This window comes from Odontesthes bonariensis, chromosome 14 (assembly GCF_027942865.1).
Source record: "Odontesthes bonariensis isolate fOdoBon6 chromosome 14, fOdoBon6.hap1, whole genome shotgun sequence".
Lineage (NCBI taxonomy): Eukaryota > Metazoa > Chordata > Actinopteri > Atheriniformes > Atherinopsidae > Odontesthes > Odontesthes bonariensis.
Window position 1 is genome coordinate 2,474,121 of NC_134519.1, and position 26,868 is coordinate 2,500,988.

Here is a 26,868-nt window from a genome sequence, read left to right on the forward strand (position 1 = left end):
GCCATACTAAGCCAAACTGAGCCATACTGAGCCAGACTGAACCAAACTGAGCCATACTGAACCAAACTGAGCCAGACTGAGCCAGACTGAACCAAACTGAGCCAGACTGAGCCAAACTGAGCCACACTCAACCAAACTGAGCCAGACTGAGCCAAACTGAGCCAAACTGAGTCAAACTGAGCCAAACTGAACCTAACTGAGCCATACTGAACCAAACTGAACCAAACTGAGCCATACTGAGCCAAACTGAGCCATACTGAACCAAACGGAGCCAAACTGAATCAAACGGAGCCAAACTGAATCAAACTGCGCCAAACTGAGCCAAACTGAGCCATACTGAGCCAGACTGAACCATACTGAGCCAAACTGAGCCATACTGAACCAAACTGAACCAAACTGAGCCAGACTGAGCCAGACTGAACCAAACTGAGCCATACTGAACCAAACTGAGCCAGACTGAGCCAGACTGAGCCAAACTGAGCAATACTGAGCCAAACTGAGCCAAACTGAGCCAAACTGAGCCATACTGAACCAAACTGAACCAAACTGAGTCATACTAAGCCAAACTGAGCCATACTGAACCAAACTGAGCCAGACTGAGCCAGACTGAACCAAACTGAGCCATACTTAACCAAACTGAGCCAGACTGAGCCATACTGAGCCATACTGAACCAAACGGAACCAAACTGAACCAAGCTGAGCCAAACGCAGCCAAACTCAGCCAAACTTGAACCAAACTGAGCCATACGGAGCCAAACTGAACTAAACTGAGCCAAACTGAACCTAACTGAGCCATACTGAGCCACACTCAACCAAACTGAGCCAGACTGCACCAAACTGAGCCAGACTGAGCCAAACTGAGCCACACTCAACCAAACTGAGCCAGACTGAACCAAACTGAGCCAGACTGAACCAAACTGAGCCAGACTGCGCCAAACTGAGCCTGACTGAGCCAAACTGAGCCAAACTGAGTCAAACTGAACCAAACTGAGCCAAACTGAGCCTAACTGAGCCATACTGAACCAAACTGAGCCACACTCAACCAAACTGAACCAAACTGAGCCATACTGAGCCAAACTGAGCCATACTGAACCAAACTGAACCAAACGGAGCCAAACTGAATCAAACGGAGCCAAACGGAGCCAAACTGAACCATACTGAGCCAAACTGAGCCAGACTGAATCAAACTCAGCCAAACTGAGCCATACTGAGCCATACTGAGCCAGACTGAGCCAGACTGAGCCAGACTGAGCCAGACTGAGCCAAACTCAGCCATACTGAACCAAACTGAGCCAGACTGAACCAAACTGAGCCATACTGAGCCATACTGAGCCAGACTGAACCAAACTGAGCCAAACTGAGCCATACTGAACCATACTGAACCAAACTGAGCCAGACTGAATCAAACTGAGCCATACTGCACCAAACTGAACCGGCTCTGTCCCTCAGCCTCTGATCTGAGGTCTAACATGTCAAACCAGAACCAGAACCAGGACCAGACCTGCAGCCTGGGACCCGCTGGGGGGTTACAGCAGCTCCAGCTGCGTAAAGAACGCGCGTGTGGGAGGCCGCGCGCAGGGCCGCGCGCCGGGCCGCGGGTCTTACCGAGGCGCAGGGTGAGGTTGATGGAGTGCGGGTGCTGGATGCCCGCCAGCATGGTCTGGCTCTGCCACCAGGTGGTCTCCTGCTGGTTGTTGTAGTCGGTCAGGTACGCGGCGCCGTGGTGGTTCCGCGGGTCGCGCGCGTCGCAGATGTGGCAGGACTTGGTGACGCCGGTGGCGCCGGTCTGCACGCAGTACTCCTCCGGCGGGTGGCCGCAGGTGTTGCTGGCCTCCACCGACGTGTTGAAGGCGGCGTTGACGAACTCGGGCAGGCAGCGCTGCGCACGGCCCCGCTCGTCCGCGCACTCGTCCATGGCGGCGCGGACGCACACCACCGCCACCCAGCTCCAAGCCGCCAGAGCCCGGATTAAACTCGGCATTCTCTCAGCCCGCTGCGACCTCCTTCTCGTCCAGAAAACTCCCCCCACACACACACAAACTCTCCCAGAACTCTTCCAAAGTTAGCGGCGCGCTGCCCGAGCATCCAGTGGAAGATGCGGCGGAAAAAGTGTCACCAACGGCGGCTGTGCTCGCTCCAGGCCGCGTCCGCAGCTGCGTGTCCCGGCTGTGCTGCTGCTGAGGGTCGGTCTGCTGCTCGGGCCTCAGGTCTTTGTGTCCGCCGCCATGCAACAAACTCCAGCAGGAAAAGACTGGAGTCCAGACTACACCCAGTCCGCTACTGCGCAGCTCCCAGGCGCAGAGGACAGCGCCACTTCCGTGTCAGAAAACTTCACACAAGACCCCCGAAGTCACGGAATCACTGCGCGCTCACCGTCTATCTGCGATCACGCCGCGCACGCGCTCAGGGGTGCGCTCTGTCGCCTCCTGCTTTGCAGTAAAACCCCCCCCCAGCAGCTGCTGTTTTACACACCTTTACCCTCTGAAACAGCATTAAAACACCACTGGAACCATGTTACTCAGATCCTGTAGAGCAGAGGTCTTCAACAGGGGGTCGCGAAATCTTTGGTTGATTAGACTATTTTAAACAGTTTTTTCTCACTAATTGTGTGCAAACGTGTGCCATCCCCAGATGGTTTGAGGATTCATTGTCCCATCTACATGCATGTTTTAAGTTAAAATCTGTGGATTATTTGAATAGCTCAGTGTTGAATGCAAGATGTTTGTTTATAGATGGCAGTGGCACGGCCACCTTGCACATGTTTAAAATAAAAACATGAATATATTAACCTGTGTATTATTTGAATAGCTTAGTATTAAATGTACAATAACAGAGTAGCTATGTTTATACACGGCACTGGGCCCCGTTAAATATTAAACACAATTGTATGCCATATAAATAGTAGGGGGGTCCCTGCTCCAACTCTCCATCAGTTTGGGGGTCCCTGGCCTGAAAAACGTGGAAGACCCCTGCTGTAGAAAGTTACAACGGAAGTGAGTTTCATTTCGAGAGTTTTTGTTCTAAAATAATTCAAAACAAAGAAGAAAAGTTGGAACGAGCCGCAGATAATCCAGATGAAAATGTGTGTGGGGTCTGAAATCTTCTTCTTCTGGTACTTTGAGCCTGAGCTGGAACCAGATCAGAGTTCAGCTCTGATTAGATGTGCAGGGACACATCACTTCTGTCCACTTTAATCTGACACCAAACACCCAAAATACTTTTTATGTATTTACGTCACCGGGTCGGACTCAGCTGGTGGATTTAATCTGATATTTGGAGGTTGATAAGATTCAAAGTGTGAAAAGATGCAACAAAAAAACAGACAGATTTTTATTCTCTAAACACGGAAAAGTTGCTGAGTTATACGGAAGAGCATTAGGGCCAGGCATAAGAAAAAATAATAATATTTTGCCTGTCGAGATTAAAGTCGAGATTAAAGTCCACATGAAGATTTGACTTCAATCTTGAAATGTCGACTTTATTCTCGACAGGCAAAATATAAATATTTTTTCTCATGCCTGGCCCTAATGCTCTTCCGTAGAGTTAAGACAGGAATAATGTTGGTTAAGTAAACTGTTCAACAACAGGTTCGAGTCACACTTTTCTGGAAAAGAGTAACCGTTATAAAAACAAAGAGCTAAAATGTTTCATCTGGTTGATTTGGTAACTGACTGCTTGGACAATCACAGCTACATTCCTGGAGTCCAGCTCAGATACCTTCAACTCTTTATCACATCAGATGATTGTGAGCTGTGGTATTCACACTTAAATTGATCAACACACGGTGAACCAGGAGCTCTGAAGTTGCCCACAGAGAAACTTCTGGGTCTGCAGCAGCTTTTTAAAGGCACCGGGAACGCTGTCCGGGAGTCCAACCGTCACAAGGCCGAACTCTTCTCATTCTTTAGGGGAAAAAAAGTTTTATTTTGTTGCTTTCAGCTCTTTTGGAAACTTTTTAGCTGCTGTTAGAAACTACAAGTCCTGACAGAAATCCCCAGACGAATGGCGTCATCTGTTGGTGTAAATTAAACATTACAGGCACTCTTAATGTTCCATAGCTCCTCAGAAGGGATGAGGGTTGTCATAGGGATGCTCACATAATGATAAACATGTCTGTAGATAATAACATCATAAAATACTTTAAAACAAAGTTTGGATCTGAAGATGCTCCGGACCAAATGTATTCAGATTCATGAATTGCACAAGCAGCCAAAGAAACTCACAATAATGTATTGTCAATAAACATTTTAAAAGAATGACATGTTTTAATAACAACTTATCTTTGTAATGCGGGTTAAACTGAAGAATCTGAGGGCAGCAGATAGGAACGTCTTGAGTTTGTTTCAGGAGTCGATGACAACTGATGACGCATCGTCTTATTGAAGGGTGTCCCATTATATATATATATATATATATATATATATATATATATATATACACATACACATTATATATAGTATTTCAATCGCTACGCATCATAAATTAGAGTTGAGGGGAGAGCGGTAAGGATCTGAAGGGGGTAGATCGGACCTGATCTCAAAGTTCAGGAGAGAACATACCAGCCCAATAAGTCTGAGATACATTTATGGAAATTTAAAGCTTTGAAGGTGAGCAGTAAGATCTTAAAATCAATAGTAAATCTAAAATTAAGCCAGTTTCATCTGGTAATGAATGTTATTGCACAATTTTGAATCCAACCGAAGACGATGGAAGTCACCTGAAATCGAAGAAATAGATGAAAGTGTGCAGGACTTTATGTACGTCAGCAGCTGAAAGGAGAGATTTCCTTCAGCTGAACATGTTTGACTTGAGCAGCAAAACTGAGATTAAAATCAAATATGACTCGTGCCTCCCTGCAGCCTGATATGATCTGAACACAGCAGACAGGATGGAATTACCCAGAAAGACAAGCTGTGAGATTAGAGGAGCTGCTGGGTTTTATTGACATGTGCAGCAATCTTCAGCATAAGACATCCTGAATAAACCAGCCACACGGCAGCATGTGAACAGAGAACAGAAGTGGGCCAAGGACTGAGCCCTGTGGAACGCCACAAGTCAGCTTGGCCATTGAGAAGGTTACTCTCTTAGCCTTCGTCTTCTGTTAGGGTCGGCACCGACCCGTTTTTAGGTTTTAAATGCATAAAATAACCATATAAATTTGTTTATTGCATCAAGGCTTTATGACTTTGTCAGGAAGCTCTATTTCAACAAAAAAAAATTGTTTTCACTAAATTATAAAATGCTCTAGTTGAAATTAAGACCTTTGCGTTGTTAGGGTCGGTTTCGACCCAGTTATAAAAATAAGATTATAAAGCAATATTTAGAGCCAAAACTGAAATCACATGTTCACTGTCAGCCAGCTCCTCTCCCAATCATGTGAGCTTTAGGGGATTCTCATTTTGCCTTGTTTTAGGGTTAGGGTAACCCTACCCTAACCCATTTTTTTTTTTATTGAAATTGAGGGGTATACTGACAAAAACAAGGCCCAGGGGCCCACACCAAAAATATTAAAACCAATATTTTTTTATGGATAAGGAAGCCTAACAAGATAACTAAGAGATGAGAAACAAATTGGATGATAGATCATTGTTTTCAGTGTATTTTACAACTAAATTAAAACACGGGTCAAAACCGACCCGTTAACATAAGGGGTGGTAACAGGGAACTAACACAAGACGAAGGTTAAAGACACATGAGCATAATAAACTCAGAACCGAATCTTTAATTCTAACCCAGGAATCGTCTCATCGACCTCAGAAAAAATTTTTTAAACGGCTGATTTTTACAGACAGGAAGTAAAAATGTTTCTTAAACCATCTGCAGTAAAATAAAGCTAAATTAGATCAGTCGGGGGGTGGTACTGTCTCTAATGGGATGGATAGTTTGAGGATTCCTGGTTTATACTCGGGCTGCTTCTCAAACTGAGCCAAGTTCACAGAAAGGAGAGATCAGCTTCTTAAATGTAATTCTACTGGCTCGTGAGTTCTGACCCGGTTATTTAAACACCACCACTGGCCATCTGAGAGGAGTTTCCCACAGAAGAAGAAAGACTGAAGCCAAGCAGCAGTGAACACCCCCCATACAGGGAGATTGGACCGAAAAAAAAAAGTTTCAGTGCAATCTGTTGGTTTCCTTAGCTAGGAAATTGTTTTTGAATTGGCTCTATATGAACGAATTGGATTATTTTATTAATAATTATGATTACAATTAATTGAATTCCAATTGGCTTGAATTGGACTTTATTATCCAAGTGCCTTGAGATGACATTTGTTGTATTTGGTGCTATATAAATAAAAATTTATTGAATTGATACAGCAGGTGCGTCCTGATTGGTGGAAGCGTTAATGGGGCGATGACAGATAAAAGCCTCCAGCTCAGATCACCATGGGGACACGTCAAAGGTTTATTAGAACGTTTACAGCAGATAATTAAAACACAGAAAAGGTGACATTGATGAAGACTCTGTACGTCCTCTTCATCGATCATCTCTGGTCTGTTTACAGTTTTATACACAAAAACAACAACAAATCAAACAACAAATTGTTACAAATCAAAAGAAAAACAAACCATCAGGATGTTAATATCCTCCTCCTCCTCCTCGGTAGCCTCCATTACCTCTATAGCCTCCTCCTCCTCCACCGTATCCCCCTCCTCCTCCACCGTATCCCCCTCCTCCTCCACCGTATCCCCCTCCTCCTCCTCTGTATCCGCCTCCACCTCTGTATCCGCCTCCTCCCCTATAACCTCCTCCTCCTCCACCTCCTCCATAACCACCACCACCTCTGTACCCTCCTCCTCCCCCTCCCCTGTATCCTCTATAACCTCCCCCTCCTCGGTAGCCGCCTCCTCCTCCTCCTCCTCCCTGGTAACCTCCTCCGCCTCCTCCATCAAAACGTGGCATCTTGGGAGGTCGAGGACCGTCGCCCATCCTACGGAGACACAAACAGGAAATTAAAATCAGCTGCAGACTTGATGACTTTGACTTTGATGTGAATTAAAAAACGCTGAAGATCTTCATATAGTTCAGAAAACAGGAAGTTCTGGTATGTTCCTGAGCAGACGGCATCCGGTACCTCTGGGTGCTCGCCATCAGATTGAGTCCGGCCGCCGACGGTTTGGACACCAGTCTGATGGTGTTCAGCAGCCGCTGGTTGCTTTGATCTATCTGATTGATGTATTCAGGGTCTTTGGTCACTTCCACCACCAGCGCCTCCAGTCCGGCCCGCAGAGCCACGATGCCCCCCGCCACCTCGTGAGGAATCTTCAGTTTGATCCTGCAGAGGTGAAAGGTCAACACTCTTAATAATAAAGCTTAACGAGCTAATTTAATTAGACCCCTGTCCTAATATAAAGAATTCATTGAATCTTTTCCCGCACCTTTTGCATTTTGTAAGCAGATCTGTGTTATAATGAAGGTGTTTGGGAATTCGTGAGCAGCTTAAAATTAAAGGTCATTACATCTGACTTCAGAAAGTATCTTTCCACAACTTTAGGACATTTTAATCAACAAGCTGCTCAATAACAGAACAAACAGAGCTGCAGCTTGACATCAGACTGCAGTCATGCAAATTCTCACCAGTCGTCGAGCTCCACGATGTCTCCATAAGAGCTGACCTTCTTGCAGGCGAACAGCAGCAGCTGCAGAGGGCTGACCAGAGTCATCCCTTTAGCCGAGATTGCTCGGGTTCGGATCTGAAACAAAAACCGAGTCACAACTCCGAAGTTTCCCAACTTTCAACAACATTTTGAAGGACCTGGAACATGGATGCATTTGGCTTTTTTTGGATAGGCCCCAGGCCCCCCGACCCTAAACCGGATTAAGCAGGTATAGAAAATGGATGGACATTCTTTCATCACTATAATCACTCATAGTCTGTGGTTCTAAAATCTAACATGATAAAACAGCTGTTAGTGTTTTGATGTGTGAGCAGCTCCACCTTCTCACTGAAGACGAAGAACGGCGACGGGTACTTGATGTCGTGGCTGCTGAAGGGACAGTTGACGGAGGACTTGTGGATCAGGGCGTTGCGTCCCTCGGTGGTCAGGATCTTCCTCTTCTCTTTGTGGTAGCAGACGTTGGGGTACGAGCCGTAGCTCATCAGAGAAATCACCACGTCCAGGTTGTTGTCGGGTCCCACTGTGTTGAACATCTGCGTCATCAGACACGCTGACGGAGGACAAAGACGAAACGGGTGATCACCGGGTTCGTCAGCAGCCCGTCAGAGTCATGGTTTATGTCAAAGAATTAGACAAATTAATATCACGCCTCGTCCAGGTACCTTCAGGAAATCCAGAGTTGACCAGGATGTCCTTCAGCTGGACTTTTGCCTCCCAGGTCATCCTCAGAGTCGACATGTTGAGACGTTTGTGTTCGCAGAAGCGATTTTCTGCCTCCTCCCCGTTAATCCTGAGCAAGAACGACAAAGTTACCTCATCGGAGGGTTCACACCTATGGAAGTTTTTCTGTGCCGTCAGAGTTTGAATACGAATTTCTAATATTGAATTTTTACAGCATCAAAATCAGACTTTAAATTTGAAAAACCAACAGTGGAAAAATATTCAACTTCCAAAAATTCAGTGGAAAATTTGCTTTTCCCTGTTTACCCAGATGTTAAGTCTGGTTGTTTTTCCACCGAATTTTTTGAAAGTTGAATTTTTTTTCCACTGAATTTTTGGAAGTTGATTTTTTTTCCACTGAATTTTTGGAAGTTGAATTTTTTTCCACTGAATTTTTGGAAGTTGAATTATTTTCCACTGAATTTTTTGAAAGTTGATTTTTTTTCCACTGAATTTTTGGAGGTTGAATCATTTTCCACTGAATTTTTGGAAGTTGAATTTCTTTTCCACAGAATTTTTTTTTTCCCACTGTTGGTTTTTCAAATTCAAAGTCTGAATACGAATTTCTAATATCGAATTTTTACAGCATCAAAATCAAACTGATGGCACAGAAAAACTTCCAGACACACTCTGTTGACCTGATTTACAGCCACCTTTAAGCTTTGACCCGTTATTTTACCCCACAAACCAGCGCTCACACCCACCTGACATCGTCCCAGGCCTGGAAGACCGCCAGCAGCGCCACATGATCTGAGAACCGGCTGCCGGCGAAGTTCCTGTGGACGAAGCCGAGGCGTTTCCCGTCGTTGATGAAGGGCTCCGGGAAACAGGAGGCGGCCGAGATGGTGCACATCGCGTCTCCAACACTGGAGGCAGACACAGAAACCAGAATGAAGCCAAAAAGAAAAGCAGGTGGCGGGTTACTCAGCCGCTCAGCAACAAGAGGAGAAACTGACTGGAAGATGCAGCCCATGATCATCATCTTCCCCAGTCGAGGCTCGATGGGCAGCCGGGCCAGAATCCGGCCCAGAGGGGTCAGCTCGTCGTTAGTGTCGAGAGCGTCCAGCTCTGAAAAGCAGAGCAACACAAGTTCAAGGCGTTAAACTGGGAGACGGACGCCAAAATGTGATGCTGGGGATCAGAAAATTCAAAAATTAAATAATATTTCCCTAAAAAGCTGTAAGTTTAAATAAGTCCGACACGATGAGGGAGATTTAACTTGAAAAAGAAGACCTAATCCGACTTTTTTAGGATTAGGACAGAGGGTGGAAGCAATAAAAATGAATGTGTTACCTCGATTATTATATCTGTTCCAAAACATACCAGTAGAACTTCCAAAGGAGAAATTTCAAGAATTAGACAAATTAATATCACGATTCATCTGGCAGGGGAAGAAGCCGAGAATTCGCTATAAGACTCTTCAATTATCTAAAGACAAAGGAGGCCTCTCTCTCCCGAACATTAAAAATTATTATCAAGCAGTGCACATAAAACTTTTGGTTATCATTTGTAACCCCTCCTATAAAGCAAAGTGGAAAGACATAGAATGTCAGATATCTGGTGATATCCCATTACAAGCAGTTACAGGGGACAGCGGGTTGGTTACTGGTCTAAAAGACACAAACTCTGATAAAGATGTCAGTTAGGATTTGGCACAGGGTAGTCAATGAAAACAACCGGATCATAAGATGGATTATTTTATGAATAATTATGATTACAATGAATTGAATTCCAATGGGCTTGAATTGGACTTTATTATCTAAGTGCCTTGAGATGACATTTGTTGTATTTGGTGCTATATAAATAAAACTGAATTGAATAGAATATGACTCAGAACCTTTACCAAACAGGACGGATGCCAGATTTAAACAGTGGGCTGATAAAGGGTTAGTAAAACACTGTGAGGGGGGCACGCTGCGACAATTCCAGGGTCTAAAAAGTCGATTTGGTTTAACCAATCAGGATTTTTATAGATTTTTGCAACTCATTACCAAGAGAAAATAATGAGAAAGGAGCAACTGCAACAGACTAATTTGCGTATTGTGACGATCTTTCTACTCGCCTGCAGGTCAGACCCTGGACATTAGGGGTGGGCGAAAAAAAAAAAAAAAAAATCGATTCATGTACATATCGCGATTTTAAAAATGGGATGATTTTAAAAATCGATTTTTCTCCCCAGAATCGATCATATTACGTCATATCAGTGTTCATAAAAACGTCATCAATTCATCACATTAAGTTGTGTTAAAACTAGCCCACATTTGTGCTGTGTGGACATTTCAATTCATTTTGTAACTGTAAACTGTAAAAAGTGCCTCTTTTTGTCTCAGTTGAAATAAATGTCAGCTGCTGGACTGACTGACACAGACTGACTGACACAGACTGATGTGCATCGTTTATGGGAACGACATTCATTCTATAAGATGTTCTGTGCCTCAACTTGTTTGTTTTTTTTAAGAAGGACTGATTATATAGAATCACAATACTTGTAGAAATCACAATTATCAAGAATCGTGATACAATCGAATCGTGACCAAAGCATATCGTTCCAGCTCTACTGGACATGGAAACATATCAAAGGTGTTACAAGAGGTAGAAGGGGAGGATACTGCACGTATAAAGGAGAAATGGGAGAAGGAGAGTAACACCATGATGCAGATGGAAACATGGGGAAAACGGTGGAAAAGTACGTCTGCCCTACGTCTAAACCGGCTGAAGGAGGAGAAGAAGTGCCCCAGAGCCCGTTCTACCTCTCAGTGTGTGTTCGGCCTCGATGACGGCGTCCAGCGGCGGCGGCTCGATGGCCTTGGACAGGAAGTGTCCGATGGCGCCAAGCTTCAGCAGCTTGATGCTTAGAGCGACCTCGTGCAGCGGAGTCCTGAAGATCTCTGGAGTCATGTGAGTCTCCAGCCTGCACAGACACACAAACGCCGTTACCGCCGGCGAACTCGCCGCCCTGCCGGACGTGCCGGGGCGGGTCGACGGGCCGTACTTATCGAATCGAGCGCGGCTGCAGAGGTGGAAGCAGAACCCGGGCCGGACCCGGCCGGCTCGCCCCTTCCTCTGCTCCAGGTTGGTCTTGGAGGCCCAGACGGTGGCGTAGTTGGTCATGTTGTTGTGGGAGGTGAAGAGCTTCACCTTCTGCCTGTCGGAACAACCGGACCGTGAGCACGAATCAAACTGCACCCGACCGCTCAGAGACGGAACCGCGCTTACTTGCAGGAGTCGATGACGTAGATGACGTCGTTGATGGTGATGCTGGTCTCTGCGATGTTGGTGGACAGGATCACCTGCGACAGCAGAAAGGCGCTCAGTGAGAACCTCCCTTCGGGGGAAAATATCAATACAGGGACATATCGCGATATTGTATCGATTCAGAGATGCCAAATATCGATATTTTAATCACATACACATAAAAAATAAAACTCTGTATTATGCACCAAAAAAAAAAAAAAAAAAAAAAAAAAAAAATCAATTGATGCTTTAGTCCACTAGATGGTGCTAACCGTTCACCGTCTGGTGAGCTCAACACAGCGAAGGCGTGAGATCTGGCTGGCACATGACCCAGGTCATAGGTGATCACAGCAAAATGTAGGAGGGAGAACTGATAAATGCGATCATCAAAATTTAAGTCAAATATCTGGACTTGTTTTGGACTTTTGAACTAAGAGGGAAAGAAAGACATTGATCACATGCGATCTGCAGGGACCGTCGTGCGAAAGTGAAATACTCCAGGAACACAACTAACATGAGAGTTCACCTCTCCCGCTACCACCCAGCAGAATGCTTCTGAGGTTTCTTGAACAACAGCCTGCAGTTTGTGCAGCCCTGTTGTCTCCCGAAGTGAGAAGGAGTGGCAGTGAAATCTTCACTCTGAATGAGACGGACATCGCGCATGCGGAAAAAATTGACTAGACTGAAATACAAACAGTTACGTAAAGAGGACATTTAATTACAACGAGTACAATTTACAATGTTTTATTTTTCTATTGTAGTTGGGAAAAGACAGACGTGTTTTATTTTTCTATTCAGTTTTAAGTGAGTGTTTGCACTTGTTGAATGAGCAGTCCATTTTGTTGGAATACATGTTTGAAGTAAGATGAATTGACTGAAAACTTTTTTTTTAACCGATAAGCATGTTGATCAAGATTAATTATGTTGGTATCCTTTGGAGCTGAAAATGTTGCTATATATCGTGATAGCTGGTATAGCAATACTCAGCATATCACAATATCGTGATAATATCATACAGTGGCTTAAATATCGAAATAATATCGTATCGTGATAATATATATTGTGATATCGTATCGTGACATAAACATCGTGATAATATCGTATCCTGATATTATTTTGTGACAAACATTGTGATAATATCATATCGTTGACTTAAATATCGCGATAATATCATATTGTGACTTAAATACCGTGATAAAACCATATCGTGACTTAAATATCGTGATAATATCGTATTGTGACTTAAATATCGTGATAATATTGTATCGTGACTTAAATATTGTAATATCATATCGTGACTTAAATATCGCGATAATATCGTATTGTGACTTAAATACTGTAATAATATCGTATCGTGACATAAACATCGTGATAATATCGTATCCTGATATTATTTTGTGACAAACATTGTGATAATATCATATCGTTGACTTAAATATCGCGATAATATCATATTGTGACTTAAATACCGTGATAAAACCATATTGTGACTTAAATATCGTGATAATATCGTATTGTGACTTAAATATCGTGATAATATTGTATCGTGACTTAAATATTGTAATATCATATCGTGACTTAAATATCGCGATAATATCGTATTGTGACTTAAATACTGTAATAATATCGTATCGTGACATAAACATCGTGATAATATCATTGCGTTGACTTAAATATCGTGACAATATCGTACCGTGATAATATCGTATCGGTGACTTAAACATCGCGATAATATCGTGATAACATCATATCGTGATAATATCGTATCTTGACTTAAATATCGTGATAATATCGTACCGTGACTTAAATATCGTATCGTGACTTAAATATCACGATATGATTATATATGATTATATCATTTTGTAGCGTATCTGGCGATTCCCACCCCCAATAATCAGTGAAACGGCGTTCAGCGCCTTCACATCTCTGACCTTCGTGATGTTCTCGGGAACCGGGTCGAACACCCTCCTCTGCTCCTCCCGCGGGATCTGAGAGTGCAGCGGCAGGATCTGGTACCGGCCACTTCCTGAAACAAGAGTTACACGTTGATGGAGCCCCTGAAATCAGGGGAAAAAGATCCGGCACACGTTCAGCATCATGTACCGAAGTGAGGGTTGGTCTCCAGGTGCCTCTGCATGGAGTAGATGAGGTTCCAGCCGGGCAGGAAGACGAGCACGGCCCCGGACACCTTCAGCGTCTCGATGTACTTCAGGAGGGCCTCCACCAGCTCGAAGGACGTCTCCTTCTCGTTGATCTGAGCCATCGAATGCTTCGTCTCCGCCGTGTACTCCGGCCCACACACCAGGTTACAGTTGGTCTGCAGAGAGAAGCTGGTGAACATCTGGAGGATTCAGTTCAGGACAAACCCAGACACATAAAAGCCTCCTACGTCCTCGTCTCCTCCCTCCTCGTCTTTGTCCTTCTTCTTCCGGTCCAGCGGTGGGGGGACAAAGTTGGTCATCTGGATGCAGTCCTCCAGGAAATATTCTGCAAACACAAACAAGTCTGTAACAATTCTGTATTCCTGCTGTTCTCAAGCTTTACTGAAAGATGCAAATAAACTAATTTAGCTTTAATTTCTGTTGATACAGCATTCTGTTCCAGTCCTGATCGGCTTCATATATTAACATTAAAACAGGAAACACAGGTTCATCCCTTGAGTTAGGAGCCTTTTTCCTGCCTGAATGGTTCATAGGTCAGAGTTAAGTGGCTTAACAAAAGCTGCAGTCTGCAACTCTTTTTCAAGCATAATGCCTGGAACTGTCCGGGGATTCTGAAAGTAGTACATTAAATACCCCAATACAAAAAAAAAATGAGTTCTCTAGGTCCCCTATATGTCCCGCTAGGTCCCTCCAAAGCCAGCAGGTTTGTTTACAAAACTGCAGACCGGACCGGTAAAAGGTAACCAATCAGGTTACGAGCTGGGCTCTGCTGTCTGTCAATCACCGATTGTGCACGCGCGATACAAGGTAGGCTCGTCCCCACGCTTATTTATCTGGACTATTGAACTTCATTACGGGCTAGTCTACTTACTGTGTCTTCCATGATCGCAAATGACAGGTGAGTTGATGAATGAGGAGTCGTGTACGCGCATCTGGCGTGCACGTAGACGTGCACGAGTTCTCATGTGTTTTGAAGGGGCGGGACAGGAAGTTGAATAACTTTTTATTTTTCGGTTAAAAAAATAAGCATTTCTTGCATTTTGCGACTACGGAAGTCACCGTTTTCAACTTCAAGCGTTCTGATAGATCATGTAAACTCAAAATGCCAAAAAGTAGGACTTTACGTATGACAACAACAAATCCTGCAGACTGCAGCTTTAACAAAGAAAAAACACATTCCTCTGAAGATGCTCAGGTACAAGGACTGGACTGAAGATGAGGGAAGAAGCAGAAAATGTCCAAAGAGAAACTCTGAAAGAGCTTCAGGAAGCTGGAGGACTGCTGACCAGGACACTTTAAAGGTTCAAGGAAGACATGAGGCCGCTCGGGACTCTACGGCTCGGGACTCTACGGCTCGGGACTCTACGGCTCGGGACTCTACGGCTCGGGACTCTACGGCTCGGGACTCTACGGCTCGGGACTCTACGGCTCGGGACTCTACGGCTCGGGACTCTCTGGGATCACATCACAGTGACATCACAGTGACATCACTTGACGGCGTGCAGCCATGACACGGATCAGGAGGCAGGTACCTTGAACGGGGAAGGTGCGTCCGAACACCTCGATGATGGGGCAGCTGAAGTAGTAATCCCTGAACATGGTGGTGTCGATGGTGGCCGACATCAGGATGACGCGCACCTGAGGGAAGGCCTGGACCACGTCCCTGAGGACCACCATGAGGAAGTCCGTCTGCGCACACACACACAATAAAAACCGAGAAACCGTCTCCGGTCCGGAAGTTTTCAGATCGGCCGACTCACGTTGATGTCTCTCTCGTGGATCTCGTCCACGATGACGTGGCTGATGCCTCTGATTCCTGATTCCAGCTTCCGCAGCAGAACGCCTGAAACACAGTTTTTCAGTTTTAAGGCGAGACACGGCGGACAAAAACAGGGATTTTTTTTGGGACATCCCCAGGCGTCCCCACCTGACGCCCGTGGACGAGGCGTCAGGTGAGCGCCACACCCGTTCTCCGCTAGCTTCCTTCTGTTCTCCGCTAGCTTCCTTCTGTTCTCCGCTAGCTTCCTTCTGTTCTCCGCTAGCTTCCTTCTGTTCTCCGCTAGCTTCCTTCTGTTCTCCGCTAGCTTCCTTCTGTTCTCCGCTAGCTTCCTTCTGTTCTCCGCTAGCTTCCTTCTGTTCTCCGCTAGTTTCCTTCTGTTCTCCGCTAGCTTCCTTCTGTTCTCCGCTAGCTTCCTTCTGTTCTCCGCTAGCTTCCTTCTGTTCTCCGCTAGCTTCCTTCTGTTCTCCGCTAGCTTCCTTCTGTTCTCCGCTAGCTTCCTTTTGTTCTCCGCTAGCTTCCATCTGTTCTCTGCTAGCTTCCTTTTGTTCTCCGCTAGCTTCCTTCTGACACCACGCCCGGGGACGAGGCGCCCGTTTACGTACCGACGGTGCAGAAGAGGACGCTGGCGTGGGGTCGAGGCAGGACCGACTCAAATCGGACGCTGTAACCGCAGCTTTTCCCCAGTTCTTCTCCCCGTTCGTAGGCGACGCGCTCGGCCACGGACACGGCGCTGATCCGCCTGGGCTGAAGAGAGGACGACAACGGTTAATGAGCGTCTTTACGCTGCCGTGTGGAGACGTGTGGCCGCCGTCCGAAGAGGGTTACCTGGGTAACCACGATGTTGCAGTCGGATGCCCGGCCGGCCTTGATGAAGCTCTCCAGGATGTACTGAGGAACCTGCGTGGTCTTCCCGCAGCCCGTCGCCCCTCTGATGATCACCACGGGGTTATTTTCCACCGCCGCCATGATCTCCTCCTCGAACAGTTTGACGGGCAGCTTCTCGCGCTCCGACAGGATCTGAGGGTCAGAGGCTCAGTGTTTCCGTCTCCCGGCTTACGGCGAACAGAGCGACATGTGATCACTGACCTTCTGCAGGTTGTCGTCGTGCTCCAGCTGGTACGTCAACTCGTTCTGCAGCTCCTCGCTGATCTGCTCCGGCGTGCACTGAGGGGGTCACAACCAAACATTTAAGGTGGAATAAATCAGTAATAAATCACTCGCTTTCTCTCAGGAGCTCTTGAGCAGAGTCTCACGTAGGCCAGCGGTCCCTCGTCGATGTTGCTGCTGGTCCAGGGGTTCCAGTTGATCTGAGGCGGCGACCAGGGGACCACGCCGGCGCCGCTCTGCCGCTGCGACGGCTCAAACGTCGCCATCTTCCCCTGAACCAGAGACACCGGAGTGCTGGGGTCTGCGGGCTGGAGGGGAAAAGCTTTAAGTTACAATCCATGGAAACATAAAGGTGCAGACTCTTTACTGCAGATCTACGGTTTCATCTCAAGTCTCAGAACTTATTAGGGACCGAGCAGTGGAACTGCTTTTTGTAAGGTTTCTTATTCTTTCTTCGTCTTATTCTTTGCAAAAGGTGCTCGAAAACTCAGGAAATTTTGCGAGCGCCACCTGCCAGTCGACGACATGAAAGAATCTAAACTTTATATTTTTGGGAGTCGCTCATTGACTCTGTAGCGCCCCCTACGATGCTTAAAAATGGTCCCCGCATTGGGGTTAGTTTCGCCTGGGACGACGAAATTCGGTACACTCATTCATCATGCCCAGACGCACAAAAAGTCTGGGGTCGCCATGGTCCCACGTCCACAGGAAGGCGGCCATTTTGGATGGAAAGTGAGTTTTTGTGCCATTTTTGACCGATTCCATGCCTTGCATATGGTCGAACTTGTCCTACAGATTTAATGCTACAGACTTCAAACTTGGCCAGGTTACTCTTAAGACATGGGGGGAAACTTTTCCAAACTCTGAACGGTGTGGGCGTGGCCAGGCGGTGAAAATCGTGTGATGGCGTTTGTGGTTTGAAAGCCTTATCATCATCGCAAAGTCATGAAACTTGGCACACACATCCACCCTGTCGACCTCGTACGTATGTAAAGGGTATCGTGTGTGTGGGCAGAGCTGCGCGACTACGGCGTCCAGCGCATGCCCCAACGTGCGCACACCTTGGTCCCGCCTACAGCTGCTTGCAGCTTTCTAGTTTTCTGTGTTTTTGCTCAAACAAACACATTCTCAGCCGAGTTCAGAGATTCATCGGGTTTACAAACCTTTGACCTGGCACATTAAGGCAGGGTGAGAACAACCAAAGCTCTGTACTCTAAGGCAGAATTCTTTCAACAAACATGTAACATTATGATAAGAGGTAAGAAGGGTAAAAGGAATGTGCAGGATTGATAAAGAAGATACGGAAGCCCAGAGCGGACGTGGTACGTATAAACTTTTTTTTGATGGTTTTCTCAAGATAACGAGTTAATTTACAGATGGTTGTCGAGGCCACTTTTTCTCCATTAAAACGTAACGTCTCCAAACCCCAAGAACGGCGTCTTTCAATTAAAGTTTAGCCCACCGCTGCGAGAGATTCTTTCGTAAATTTCTATGATGTGGCACCAGAATGCCCAAAATACAAAACTGCACACTTTCTATCAGGGTTTCATGAATTATGGGGAACGCGCAGTCCCCAAAACTGCGATTAGTTTGATGGAAGAAGAAGAAGAAGTACAAGACGTAGGAACAGAAGAAGAAATGCTACAGATAAAATAGGCCTAAAAATGAAGAGAAACCTTCGGAATTTAAAGATGTTCAACAGACGGATTCATTTCAACGATATAAAACAGGAGCAGCGGACATGTTTCAGAGGTCGTGGACTCACCGGAGGGGGGATCTGGACATTGAGCTCCTGGACGACTCCGGCCAGCTGCTGCTGCAGGTCCGGAGTCACGTTGACCTCGTACGCCTCCAGCTGGAAACCGAAAACACACGACAGCACGCGGTCAAACAAACAACGACACCACAGTCCTGACTCAGATCTGACAGTTTGCTGTGTGTTTGAGGCGTACGATTTCTCCCTCCTTCTTCTTGGTGACCCCGGAGTACGCCTCGATGACTCCCAGGTGGAACAGCTGTCGGATCACGGACAGGGCGCACGACTGCGCCGCCAGCTTCTTGTTGGAGCCGTGCTCTCGGGCCGTGATCTCTGAACACAGCACAAACTTTACTTGGTACAGAGCTCCATTTTCTTTAAATCGTCAAATATTTAGTCACATCCAAAGTGAGCATTGTTGATCTCCATCTTCTGTCTGACCTGAATAATTGTAAGTAATGAATTTAACAAGGACAGAAAAGTGTCTCTACCGCACAGCTCAAGCCTCAACATCCTTCTGTTCTCCGCTAGCTTCCTTCTGTTCTCCGCTAGCTTCCTTCTGTTCTCCGCTAGCTTCCTTCTGTTCTCCGCTAGCTTCCTTCTGTTCTCCGCTAGCTTCCTTCTGTTCTCCGCTAGCTTCCTTCTGTTCTCCGCTAGCTTCCTTCTGTTCTCCGCTAGCTTCCTTCTGTTCTCCGCTAGCTTCCTTCTGTTCTCCGCTAGCGTCCTTCTGTTCTCTGCTAGCCTCCTTCTGTTCTCTGCTAGCCTCCTTCTGTTCTCTGCTAACACGTCTGCTAACACGTCTCCTTCCAACTTAAGTTCACATTGGACACATAAAACCTCCACTTAGCCTCCAGCTCGGTGCTGATCCGAGTTTAGTTCGTGCATTTACAAAGTGAGACGAGGACTTACTTCTGCCGAGCGGCCGCACAAACAGCTGCATCTCTGCGATGAAGCTCCTGCAGACACAAACACAGACGGCACAGCTTCACTTCCTGTGCCTTCCAAGGTCAAAGGGCACAAACAAAGCGGCCAAGAGGAGCTGCACTCACCTGCTGGGCTGTCAGGGGGAAGCCTGTATGTTTTTCTGCCAGACTTTTGGGATTAAACACCGGTCTCCCGGCTGCTCTCGGCCCTGCGGTGAACAGCGACACCAGAAATCACAACCAGACTCCAGCGGAGCCCCAAGCTGCACCCATGGGACGGCTTTAGAGCGCCTAAACGCCGTCCCATGTCTTCCTTCAGTGTGGTTGTGAGTTCTGGCGTCGCCTCGCGGCTCCGTGGCGGAGCAGGAAAACTCGCTCTGGTACTCAGAGTTCGGCACCTTGCTGAAGCCACCGGCTGAATATTCATCACAGCGTCCGTGAGTAAACGGCACCGGCGGTTTACCTGCAGATCCACTCGGTTCAGCTGCGTTTGCCGACAGAATCCTGCTCACGGTTCGAATTCATTCCGTGATGTGAAACTTTGTGGGCTGGAAAATAAAAGGGCCCTAAATATTCTTAATATTTAGGGCCCTTTAAGAATATAAACTTTAAAAATATATTAATATTTAAATTAATCTAAAAGTGCCCTAAAGAGATGAAACCCGTGGTTTTGCCCCGAGGTCATTAAAAACAACAGTAATGAGGATTCAGCCGGTGTCTGTGGCACAATCAAACAGTGAGAGCTCTCTGGTGTAGCCGGCACACTCCGGAGGTCTCTGGGTTTACAGCAGTCCAGCAGAAAAACACACAGAAACTTCCTGAAAACCAGCCGCAGACACTCGTTTCAGCGCGACGCCCAGCGGCCGGGTCAGACGCCCGGCCGCTGGGCGTCTGACCCGGCCGCTGGGCGTCGCCTTTCTTTTTTGGAACACGTTTCAGTGAATCGCTGCTGCTGTTACCATGGAAACATCTGCAGATATTCACTTTAAAGCTGCTCAGAACTGAACTAACTCTGGTTCTGCCTCAGATTCTGGGTTTATGTTCATGTTGGAACATGTTTCAGTGAATCTCTGCAGCTGTTACCATGGAAACAGCTGCAGATATTCACTTTAAAGCTGCTCAGAACTGAACTAACTCTGGTTCTGCCTCAGATTCTGGGTTTATGTTCATGTTGGGACATGTTTCAGTGAATCTCTGCAGCTGTTACCATGGAAACATCTGCAGATATTCACTTTAAAGCTGCTCAGAACTGAACTAACTCTGGTTCTGCCTCAGATTCTGGGTTTATGTTCATGTTGGAACATGTTTCAGTGAATCTCTGCAGCTGTTACCATGGAAACATCTGCAGATATTCACCTTAAAGCTGCTCAGAGCTGAACTAACTCTGGTTCTGACTCAGATTCTGGGTTTATGTTCATGTTGGAACATGTTTCAGTGAATCAGCTGCTTCCTGTTTTTATATAAAACATAAAGAACTGAAGCTGATCAGGACTGTAAACATGAACATCTGCTGACCTCAAACATGTTGCTTTCAGGGCAGAAACTGAAGAAAACTGAACTCAGGAAACAGTAGAAGAAGAAGAAGAACAGTTCAAAGCTCAAACTAAAGTCCTGAAAACATTAAACAGCTGAACTTCCATAATTAATTTCACTGAGAGACAGAACAAAGACGAGAAAAAAGCCGGCACGTCAGCACCGGGTGTTCTGATCCAGACCTGTTGTGGTCCGGTCCCACTTGGCTGTATTTATACTCAGCACTGGTTTTCTCCTTCTGGAAGAACTGGTTCAGACGGGCCTTGGCGTTCTCCAGGGTCCAGTTGCCGTGAAGATTAGCGTTCAGATCCACCTCCTCCGACTCCAGAGTCTGAGAACCAGAACCAGAACCAGAACCAGGCAGGAGGGTTTGAGATCAAACATTCGGTAAGACGGGCGGAAACACTGAGAGCGAGCCGGGTTGCGTACCGCCTGGGCTTCCTGTTCGTCCCTCCGGGCGTAGTACTCCTTCAGGTTGGCTCCTCGGTCCCACTGGGCTCCAGCTTCTCCACCTGCTCCGCCTGCTCCACCCGAGTAACCTGCTCCACCCGAGTAACCCAGCCCAGTCACTCCTGGAACCGGCCCGCTGGCTGCTGCTTCCTCTGAAACCGCAGACACAATGGAGACGGCTGAACGTTACAAACCCTGAAACTCCAGCAGAGAAGGCGGGTTCCCGAGCCGCAGCTTTACCTTTCTCCACTTTTACTCCATCATTTTATGTCACTTTAAAGTCCTCTTACATCAGTTTGTTGTCATTTTACACCAGTTTGTTGTCATTTTACATCAGTTTGTTGTCATTTTACATCAGTTTGTTGTCATTTCACATCAGTTTGTTGTCATTTTACATCAGTTTGTTGTCATTTTACATCAGTTTGTTGTCATTTCACATCAGTTTGTTGTCATTTTACATCAGTTTGTTGTCATTTCACATCAGTTTGTTGTCAGTTCACGCCACTTCTTGGCTGTTTTGAGTAATTTTTTGTGTCCTTGAGAGAAGTTTTTTTTTTCTTACATGAGTTCTCCATCACTTCATGTCACTTTAAAGTCCTCTTAAATCAGTTTGTTGTCATTTTACATCAGTTTGTTGTCAGTTTACGTCACTTCTTGGCTGTTTTGAGTCAAGCTTTTACCTTTCTCCACTTTTACCACGAGATGAGGAGGCAGCGGGCCGCTGGGAGGAAGGCTGCCAAAGCCTCCGCCTCCATCGGGTCGGTCAGCTTCAGCTTCTGCAGCGCCGACCTGATGAGACAAAACTGCGATTCAGCTGCTTCCAGCTTCACATCCTAAACGATTCAATCTTTGTCTGCACAAATGACACATTTAAGGACTTTATGTAGAAACCAAGACGTCCCACAAAGAGGCTTTACTCACAAACTCTAATATAGGAGGGCTCCTGCTGCTTTAATATAGGAGGGCTCCTGTTGCTTTAATATAGGTGGGCTCCTGCTGCTTTAATATAGGGCTCCTGCTGCTTTAATATAGGGCTCCTGATGCTGCTTTAATATAGGAGGGCTCCTGCTGCTTTAATATAGGTGGGCTCCTGCTGCTGCTTTAATATAGGTGGGCTCCTGCTGCTGCTTTAATATAGGAGGGCTCCTGCTGCTGCTTTAATATAGGTGGGCTCCTGCTGCTTTAATATAGGAGGGCTCCTGCTGCTGCTTTAATATAGGAGGGCTCCTGCTGCTGCTTTAATATAGGTGGGCTCCTGCTGCTTTAATATAGGAGGGCTCCTGCTGCTGCTTTAATATAGGAGGGCTCCTACTGCTGCTTTAATATAGGTGGGCTCCTGCTGCTTTAATATAGGAGGGCTCCTGCTGCTGCTTTAATATAGGAGGGCTCCTGCTGCTGCTTTAATATAGGTGGGCTCCTGCTGCTGCTTTAATATAGGTGGGCTCCTGCTGCTTTAATATAGGAGGGCTCCTGCTGCTGCTTTAATATAGGAGGGCTCCTGCTGCTGCTTTAATATAGGAGGGCTCCTGCTGCTGCTTTAATATAGGAGGGCTCCTGCTTCTGCTTTAATATAGGAGGGCTCCTGCTGCTGCTTTAATATAGGAGGGCTCCTGCTGCTTTAATATAGGAGGGCTCCTGCTGCTGCTTTAATATAGGAGGGCTCCTGCTGCTTTAATATAGGGCTCCTGATGCTGCTTTAATATAGGAGGGCTCCTGCTGCTGCTTTAATATAGGAGGGCTCCTGCTGCTTTAATATAGGTGGGCTCCTGCTGCTGCTTTAATATAGGAGGGCTCCTGCTGCTTTAATATAGGTGGGCTCCTGCTGCTGCTTTAATATAGGTGGGCTCCTGCTGCTGCTTTAATATAGGAGGGCTCCTGTTGCTTTAATATAGGAGGGCTCCTGCTGCTGCTTTAATATAGGAGGGCTCCTGTTGCTTTAATATAGGAGGGCTCCTGCTGCTTTAATATAGGTGGGCTCCTGCTGCTGCTTTAATATAGGTGGGCTCCTGCTGCTGCTTTAATATAGGAGGGCTCCTGTTGCTTTAATATAGGAGGGCTCCTGCTGCTGCTTTAATATAGGAGGGCTCCTGCTGCTTTAATATAGGTGGGCTCCTGCTGCTTTAATATAGGGCTCCTGATGCTGCTTTAATATAGGAGGGCTCCTGCTGCTGCTTTAATATAGGTGGGCTCCTGCTGCTTTAATATAGGAGGGCTCCTGCTGCTTTAATATAGGAGGGCTCCTGCTGCTTTAATATAGGTGGGCTCCTGCTGCTTTAATATAGGAGGGCTCCTGCTGCTTTAATATAGGTGGGCTCCTGCTGCTTTAATATAGGAGGGCTCCTGCTGCTTTAATATAGGAGGGCTCCTGCTGCTGCTTTAATATAGGAGGGCTCCTGCTGCTGCTTTAATATAGGAGGGCTCCTGCTGCTGCTTTAATATAGGAGGGCTCCTGCTGCTGCTTTAATATAGGAGGGCTCCTGCTGCTGCTTTAATATAGGAGGTCTCCTGCTGCTGCTTTAATATAGGAGGGCTCCTACTGCTGCTTTAATATAGGAGGGCTCCTGCTGCTGCTTTAATATAGGAGGGCTCCTACTGCTGCTTTAATATAGGAGGGCTCCTGCTGCTTTAATATAGGTGTTCGATGAAGCATCTAAATAACCTCGAGCTTCGGTGTCTTCTATGAATAAATTCTGAGTATTACAGAAGAAAAACAAGCAACCAGAAGAGATAAATCTGTGGCTCAGAACCCAGTCTTAAAGCTGGTTCTTCTTTTAAAGACCTTCTATGAAATCCATTAAATCAGTTTTTTTGTCTCCTTTTCCCCCCACAAAGAATGAGAGTTAAAATGAAAAAGCACACTGACCCCGGCAGCTGGGACCTCTGCTGCGCTCATTTCTCCGACTCGGACCAGATAATTAACGAAATCTCTGGCAGCGTTGGTCTGGGCGTCCTTCTTGTTGGTGGAGTTTCCCATCCCGGTGTAGTTGAAGCCTTCGACTTGGATCTGCGGGACCAGTTTAAGGTTAGAAAACCAACCAGCAGCCGATAACCTGCCTGAGAGAGGACCCCCCCCCGACGCACCTCACACATGAACTTCTGCCTGTTCTTGTTGCCCGCGGCTCGGATGTCGTAGCTGGGAGTCAGCTTCTTCTTTCCACACCAGGCATACAGGAAGTTCTTGATGTCCGCCATCGTGGACAGACGGGCAGGAGAGCTTCCTCCTGTGAGGACGCTTTAACGCTTTAACCTGAGAAACGACACACGATTCATTCATAAAACATGTTCCATAAACCTGGATGAGAACAACCAACTAACAGAGTAACAGCCTGTTTTAGCAACTCTGGTCATTTTACATCCCTGTGGTTGTTTTATGTCATCTTGTGATGATGTAGTTTTACAACAATCCCTGGGCGTCTGTGGTGCCATTTTACATCAGTTTGTGGTTATTTCACGTCACTTCTTGGCTGTTTTGAGTCATTTTTTGTGTCCTCGTCTGAGTTCTCCATCACTTTAAAGTCCTTTTACATCAGTTTGTTGTCATTTTGAGAGTTTTTTCTTCTAGTTTTTTTTAACCTGCGTGGGCTAAACCCAGAAACAATCACTTCCAGTCAATCACACTTTGTTTTGATTTTCACCAATAAAATGTTTGAGATCTTAACTCAGAAAGTGAGTATTATAACAAATGTTAATGTTACAAAGACCAGCACATTTATGGCTGTTTTATCAAAGTTAAATAACTGAACATCTTTGTGCGTCCTGTACTTATATTTAACTGAGTACAGTCTGACGGGACTCCTGGTTTTTGAAGATGTTATTAAAACCAAACCCCAGGAATGTTTGCCGACCTAACCGTGCTGAAGTTGGAGCTTGCAGGTTGTGTGATTCACACAGATTTTAGTCTTTTAACTGGATCAGATATAAGTGGCTAAAACTGAAGTGAAATCGCCTTTTTGTTTACATCATGCAGAGGAAACCTCCAGCATCATGTCATGTAGAAGATGAGCTAAGAAGCAAAAAGTTGTGACTTAAGAGTCTTAATAAAACTCCGATCAGATTATCACGACAACTTAAACAGCAGCAGGTCAGATGTAGGCGGGCAGAAACTGATTGGAGGGAGATGTGACTCCATGCTTTCATTTTCAGGTTTTTTTTCAATGGAGTTTGGTCCATGTTTGTCCAAGTTGACGGGAAAACGTCACCAAATACGTTTTTAACGTGTTTGTTTTTTTAATTAGATTTGTATTAAAAGCAGCAATGACGGCTTCTGCTTGCTGAAATGCCGGCTGCGTTTACCTCCATCTGCAGTTTCATACTCTCCACCTGAACGACGAACAGCGGGTTTTTAGCGGACAGCAGAAGCTAAGCTAACGTTAGCTTCTTTTTAACGAATGCTACTCTATTCTTCCATCAACACTGCGACGCAACGGTGACGTCAGTAATACGAAATGCAGAGAAGATGATTAAAAGCGCTTAATAAACACCGTTCATTACTCACAATCAGCTCAGGGAGATTTAGAAAACGTTGCTCGGGATACCACAGAGAGCCACCGTCAGCCCCGTCGTCGTTCTTCTTCTTCTTGTAATTTATTGGCGGTTAGCATCCGTAATGTTGCATTACCGCCACCAACGGTATAATTATGTAACTGCGGGTGTGGAGCGTCGACGGATTGACAAAATAAAATAAACAATAATAATAAAATAAATAAATAAATAGACAAATAAATAAACAATTCACTAAATGAAAAATAAACTAAATCAGCCGCCTGCCGACAGCCGCGCCTGTTACGGTGTTTGCTGCTCGGTCTGCACAGCAGGCAGTGATACGAAGGGAGAGAAAATAGGGCCAAGAGATTGTGAGGTCTGTCTTTTTCCTGGAGAACCATTTTGTGATGCAAATGTATTACTCTGTTGAACGCATATTGTTTTACTTCATTTTTGTGGCGCCAGCCAACTAGCCAGACTACTTTTGTCGAGACTGGAACTCTGCTCACAGGACGCAGCAGGGGGTAAGTCAATGTTCATAAACGATATTGCTACTATGGGATGTCATACAGCTTTATGTCAAAAGAGGCGAACTATCCCTTTAACATAACATAACATATACATAATCCTATACATAACATGACAAGGAAGAATTAATCATTTTCAGAGTAACCACCTTGACCTTCTTATTGTGAGGTTATTGACCCAGACTGCGTAGAGAGAGGATGTTTTATTATGGTTATGTTTAACACTAGTGAATGTGGAATTATCATGTAAAACTGCCTTGGTTGTTCCTGCCTTGATGTCATCAGACAGCGCCCAGAAGATTGGGATGTGCCCTAATGGACGTTGGATGGACGTTTTCAGAGCTTGCTTTGTTTACACATTCCCAGCTCACTTGTAACATTTCGGGTTGTGACGGTAGCTGTCCAACCAACTGTTATAAACAGATTTGGAGGAGGTTTGGACTGATTGTTGAAACTCAGATTCAGAAGGAGCAGTGTGGCTTTCTCCCAGGTTGTGGAACAGTGGACCAGATCTTTACTTTGGCAAAAATATTGCTAAATATTGCACTCAGCCTTAGGGAAATTGCACAAACAGAAG

The 26,868-nt window shown here is 45.9% G+C and overlaps 3 protein-coding genes across 3 annotated transcripts in view; 1 reads left to right on the plus strand and 2 right to left on the minus strand.

The window, feature by feature from the left end:
- Positions 1–2,343, minus strand: part of lamc1 (laminin, gamma 1) — a 70,131-nt gene extending 67,788 nt beyond the window's left edge. Inside the window, exon 1 of the mRNA XM_075482492.1 lies at positions 1,606–2,343. Coding sequence (XP_075338607.1) covers positions 1,606–1,981 — 376 coding nt within the window. The 5' untranslated portion in view covers positions 1,982–2,343. The remainder of the gene's footprint in view (positions 1–1,605) is intronic.
- Positions 1–26,868, plus strand: part of LOC142398498 (uncharacterized) — a 462,406-nt gene that overhangs the window by 311,976 nt on the left and 123,562 nt on the right. The gene's annotated exons all lie outside the window — the stretch shown is intronic.
- dhx9 (DEAH (Asp-Glu-Ala-His) box helicase 9) lies at positions 6,375–25,857 on the minus strand. Its single transcript, XM_075482503.1, has 28 exons — positions 25,776–25,857; positions 24,364–24,519; positions 24,146–24,286; positions 21,963–22,071; positions 21,262–21,434; positions 21,015–21,163; positions 19,286–19,332; positions 18,573–18,709; positions 18,386–18,475; positions 16,767–16,928; positions 16,600–16,677; positions 16,339–16,530; positions 16,116–16,257; positions 15,494–15,576; positions 15,266–15,422; positions 13,961–14,058; positions 13,675–13,888; positions 13,503–13,597; positions 11,554–11,627; positions 11,330–11,482; positions 11,088–11,248; positions 9,294–9,405; positions 9,042–9,203; positions 8,280–8,407; positions 7,938–8,167; positions 7,577–7,692; positions 7,074–7,274; positions 6,375–6,929 (listed from the first exon to the last, which is right to left on the minus strand). The coding sequence occupies exons 2-28, from the start codon at positions 24,472–24,474 to the stop codon at positions 6,578–6,580; spliced, it is 3,867 nt and encodes a 1,288-aa protein (XP_075338618.1). The 5' UTR covers positions 24,475–24,519; positions 25,776–25,857; the 3' UTR covers positions 6,375–6,577.

What these genes read in the sequence shown, in the direction of transcription:
- dhx9 (XM_075482503.1), bottom strand. Translation starts at nt 24,474, where the DNA reads ATGGCGGACATCAAGAACTTCCTGTATGCCTGGTGTGGAAAGAAGAAG. An exon ending in ACGAGGGACCGCTGGCCTAC is followed by an intron (nt 16,678 to 16,766) that starts GTGAGACTCTGC and finishes TGACCCCCTCAG; the next exon opens with TGCACGCCGGAGCAGATCAG. An exon ending in TCCACGAGAGAGACATCAAC is followed by an intron (nt 15,423 to 15,493) that starts GTGAGTCGGCCG and finishes GTGTGTGCGCAG; the next exon opens with ACGGACTTCCTCATGGTGGT.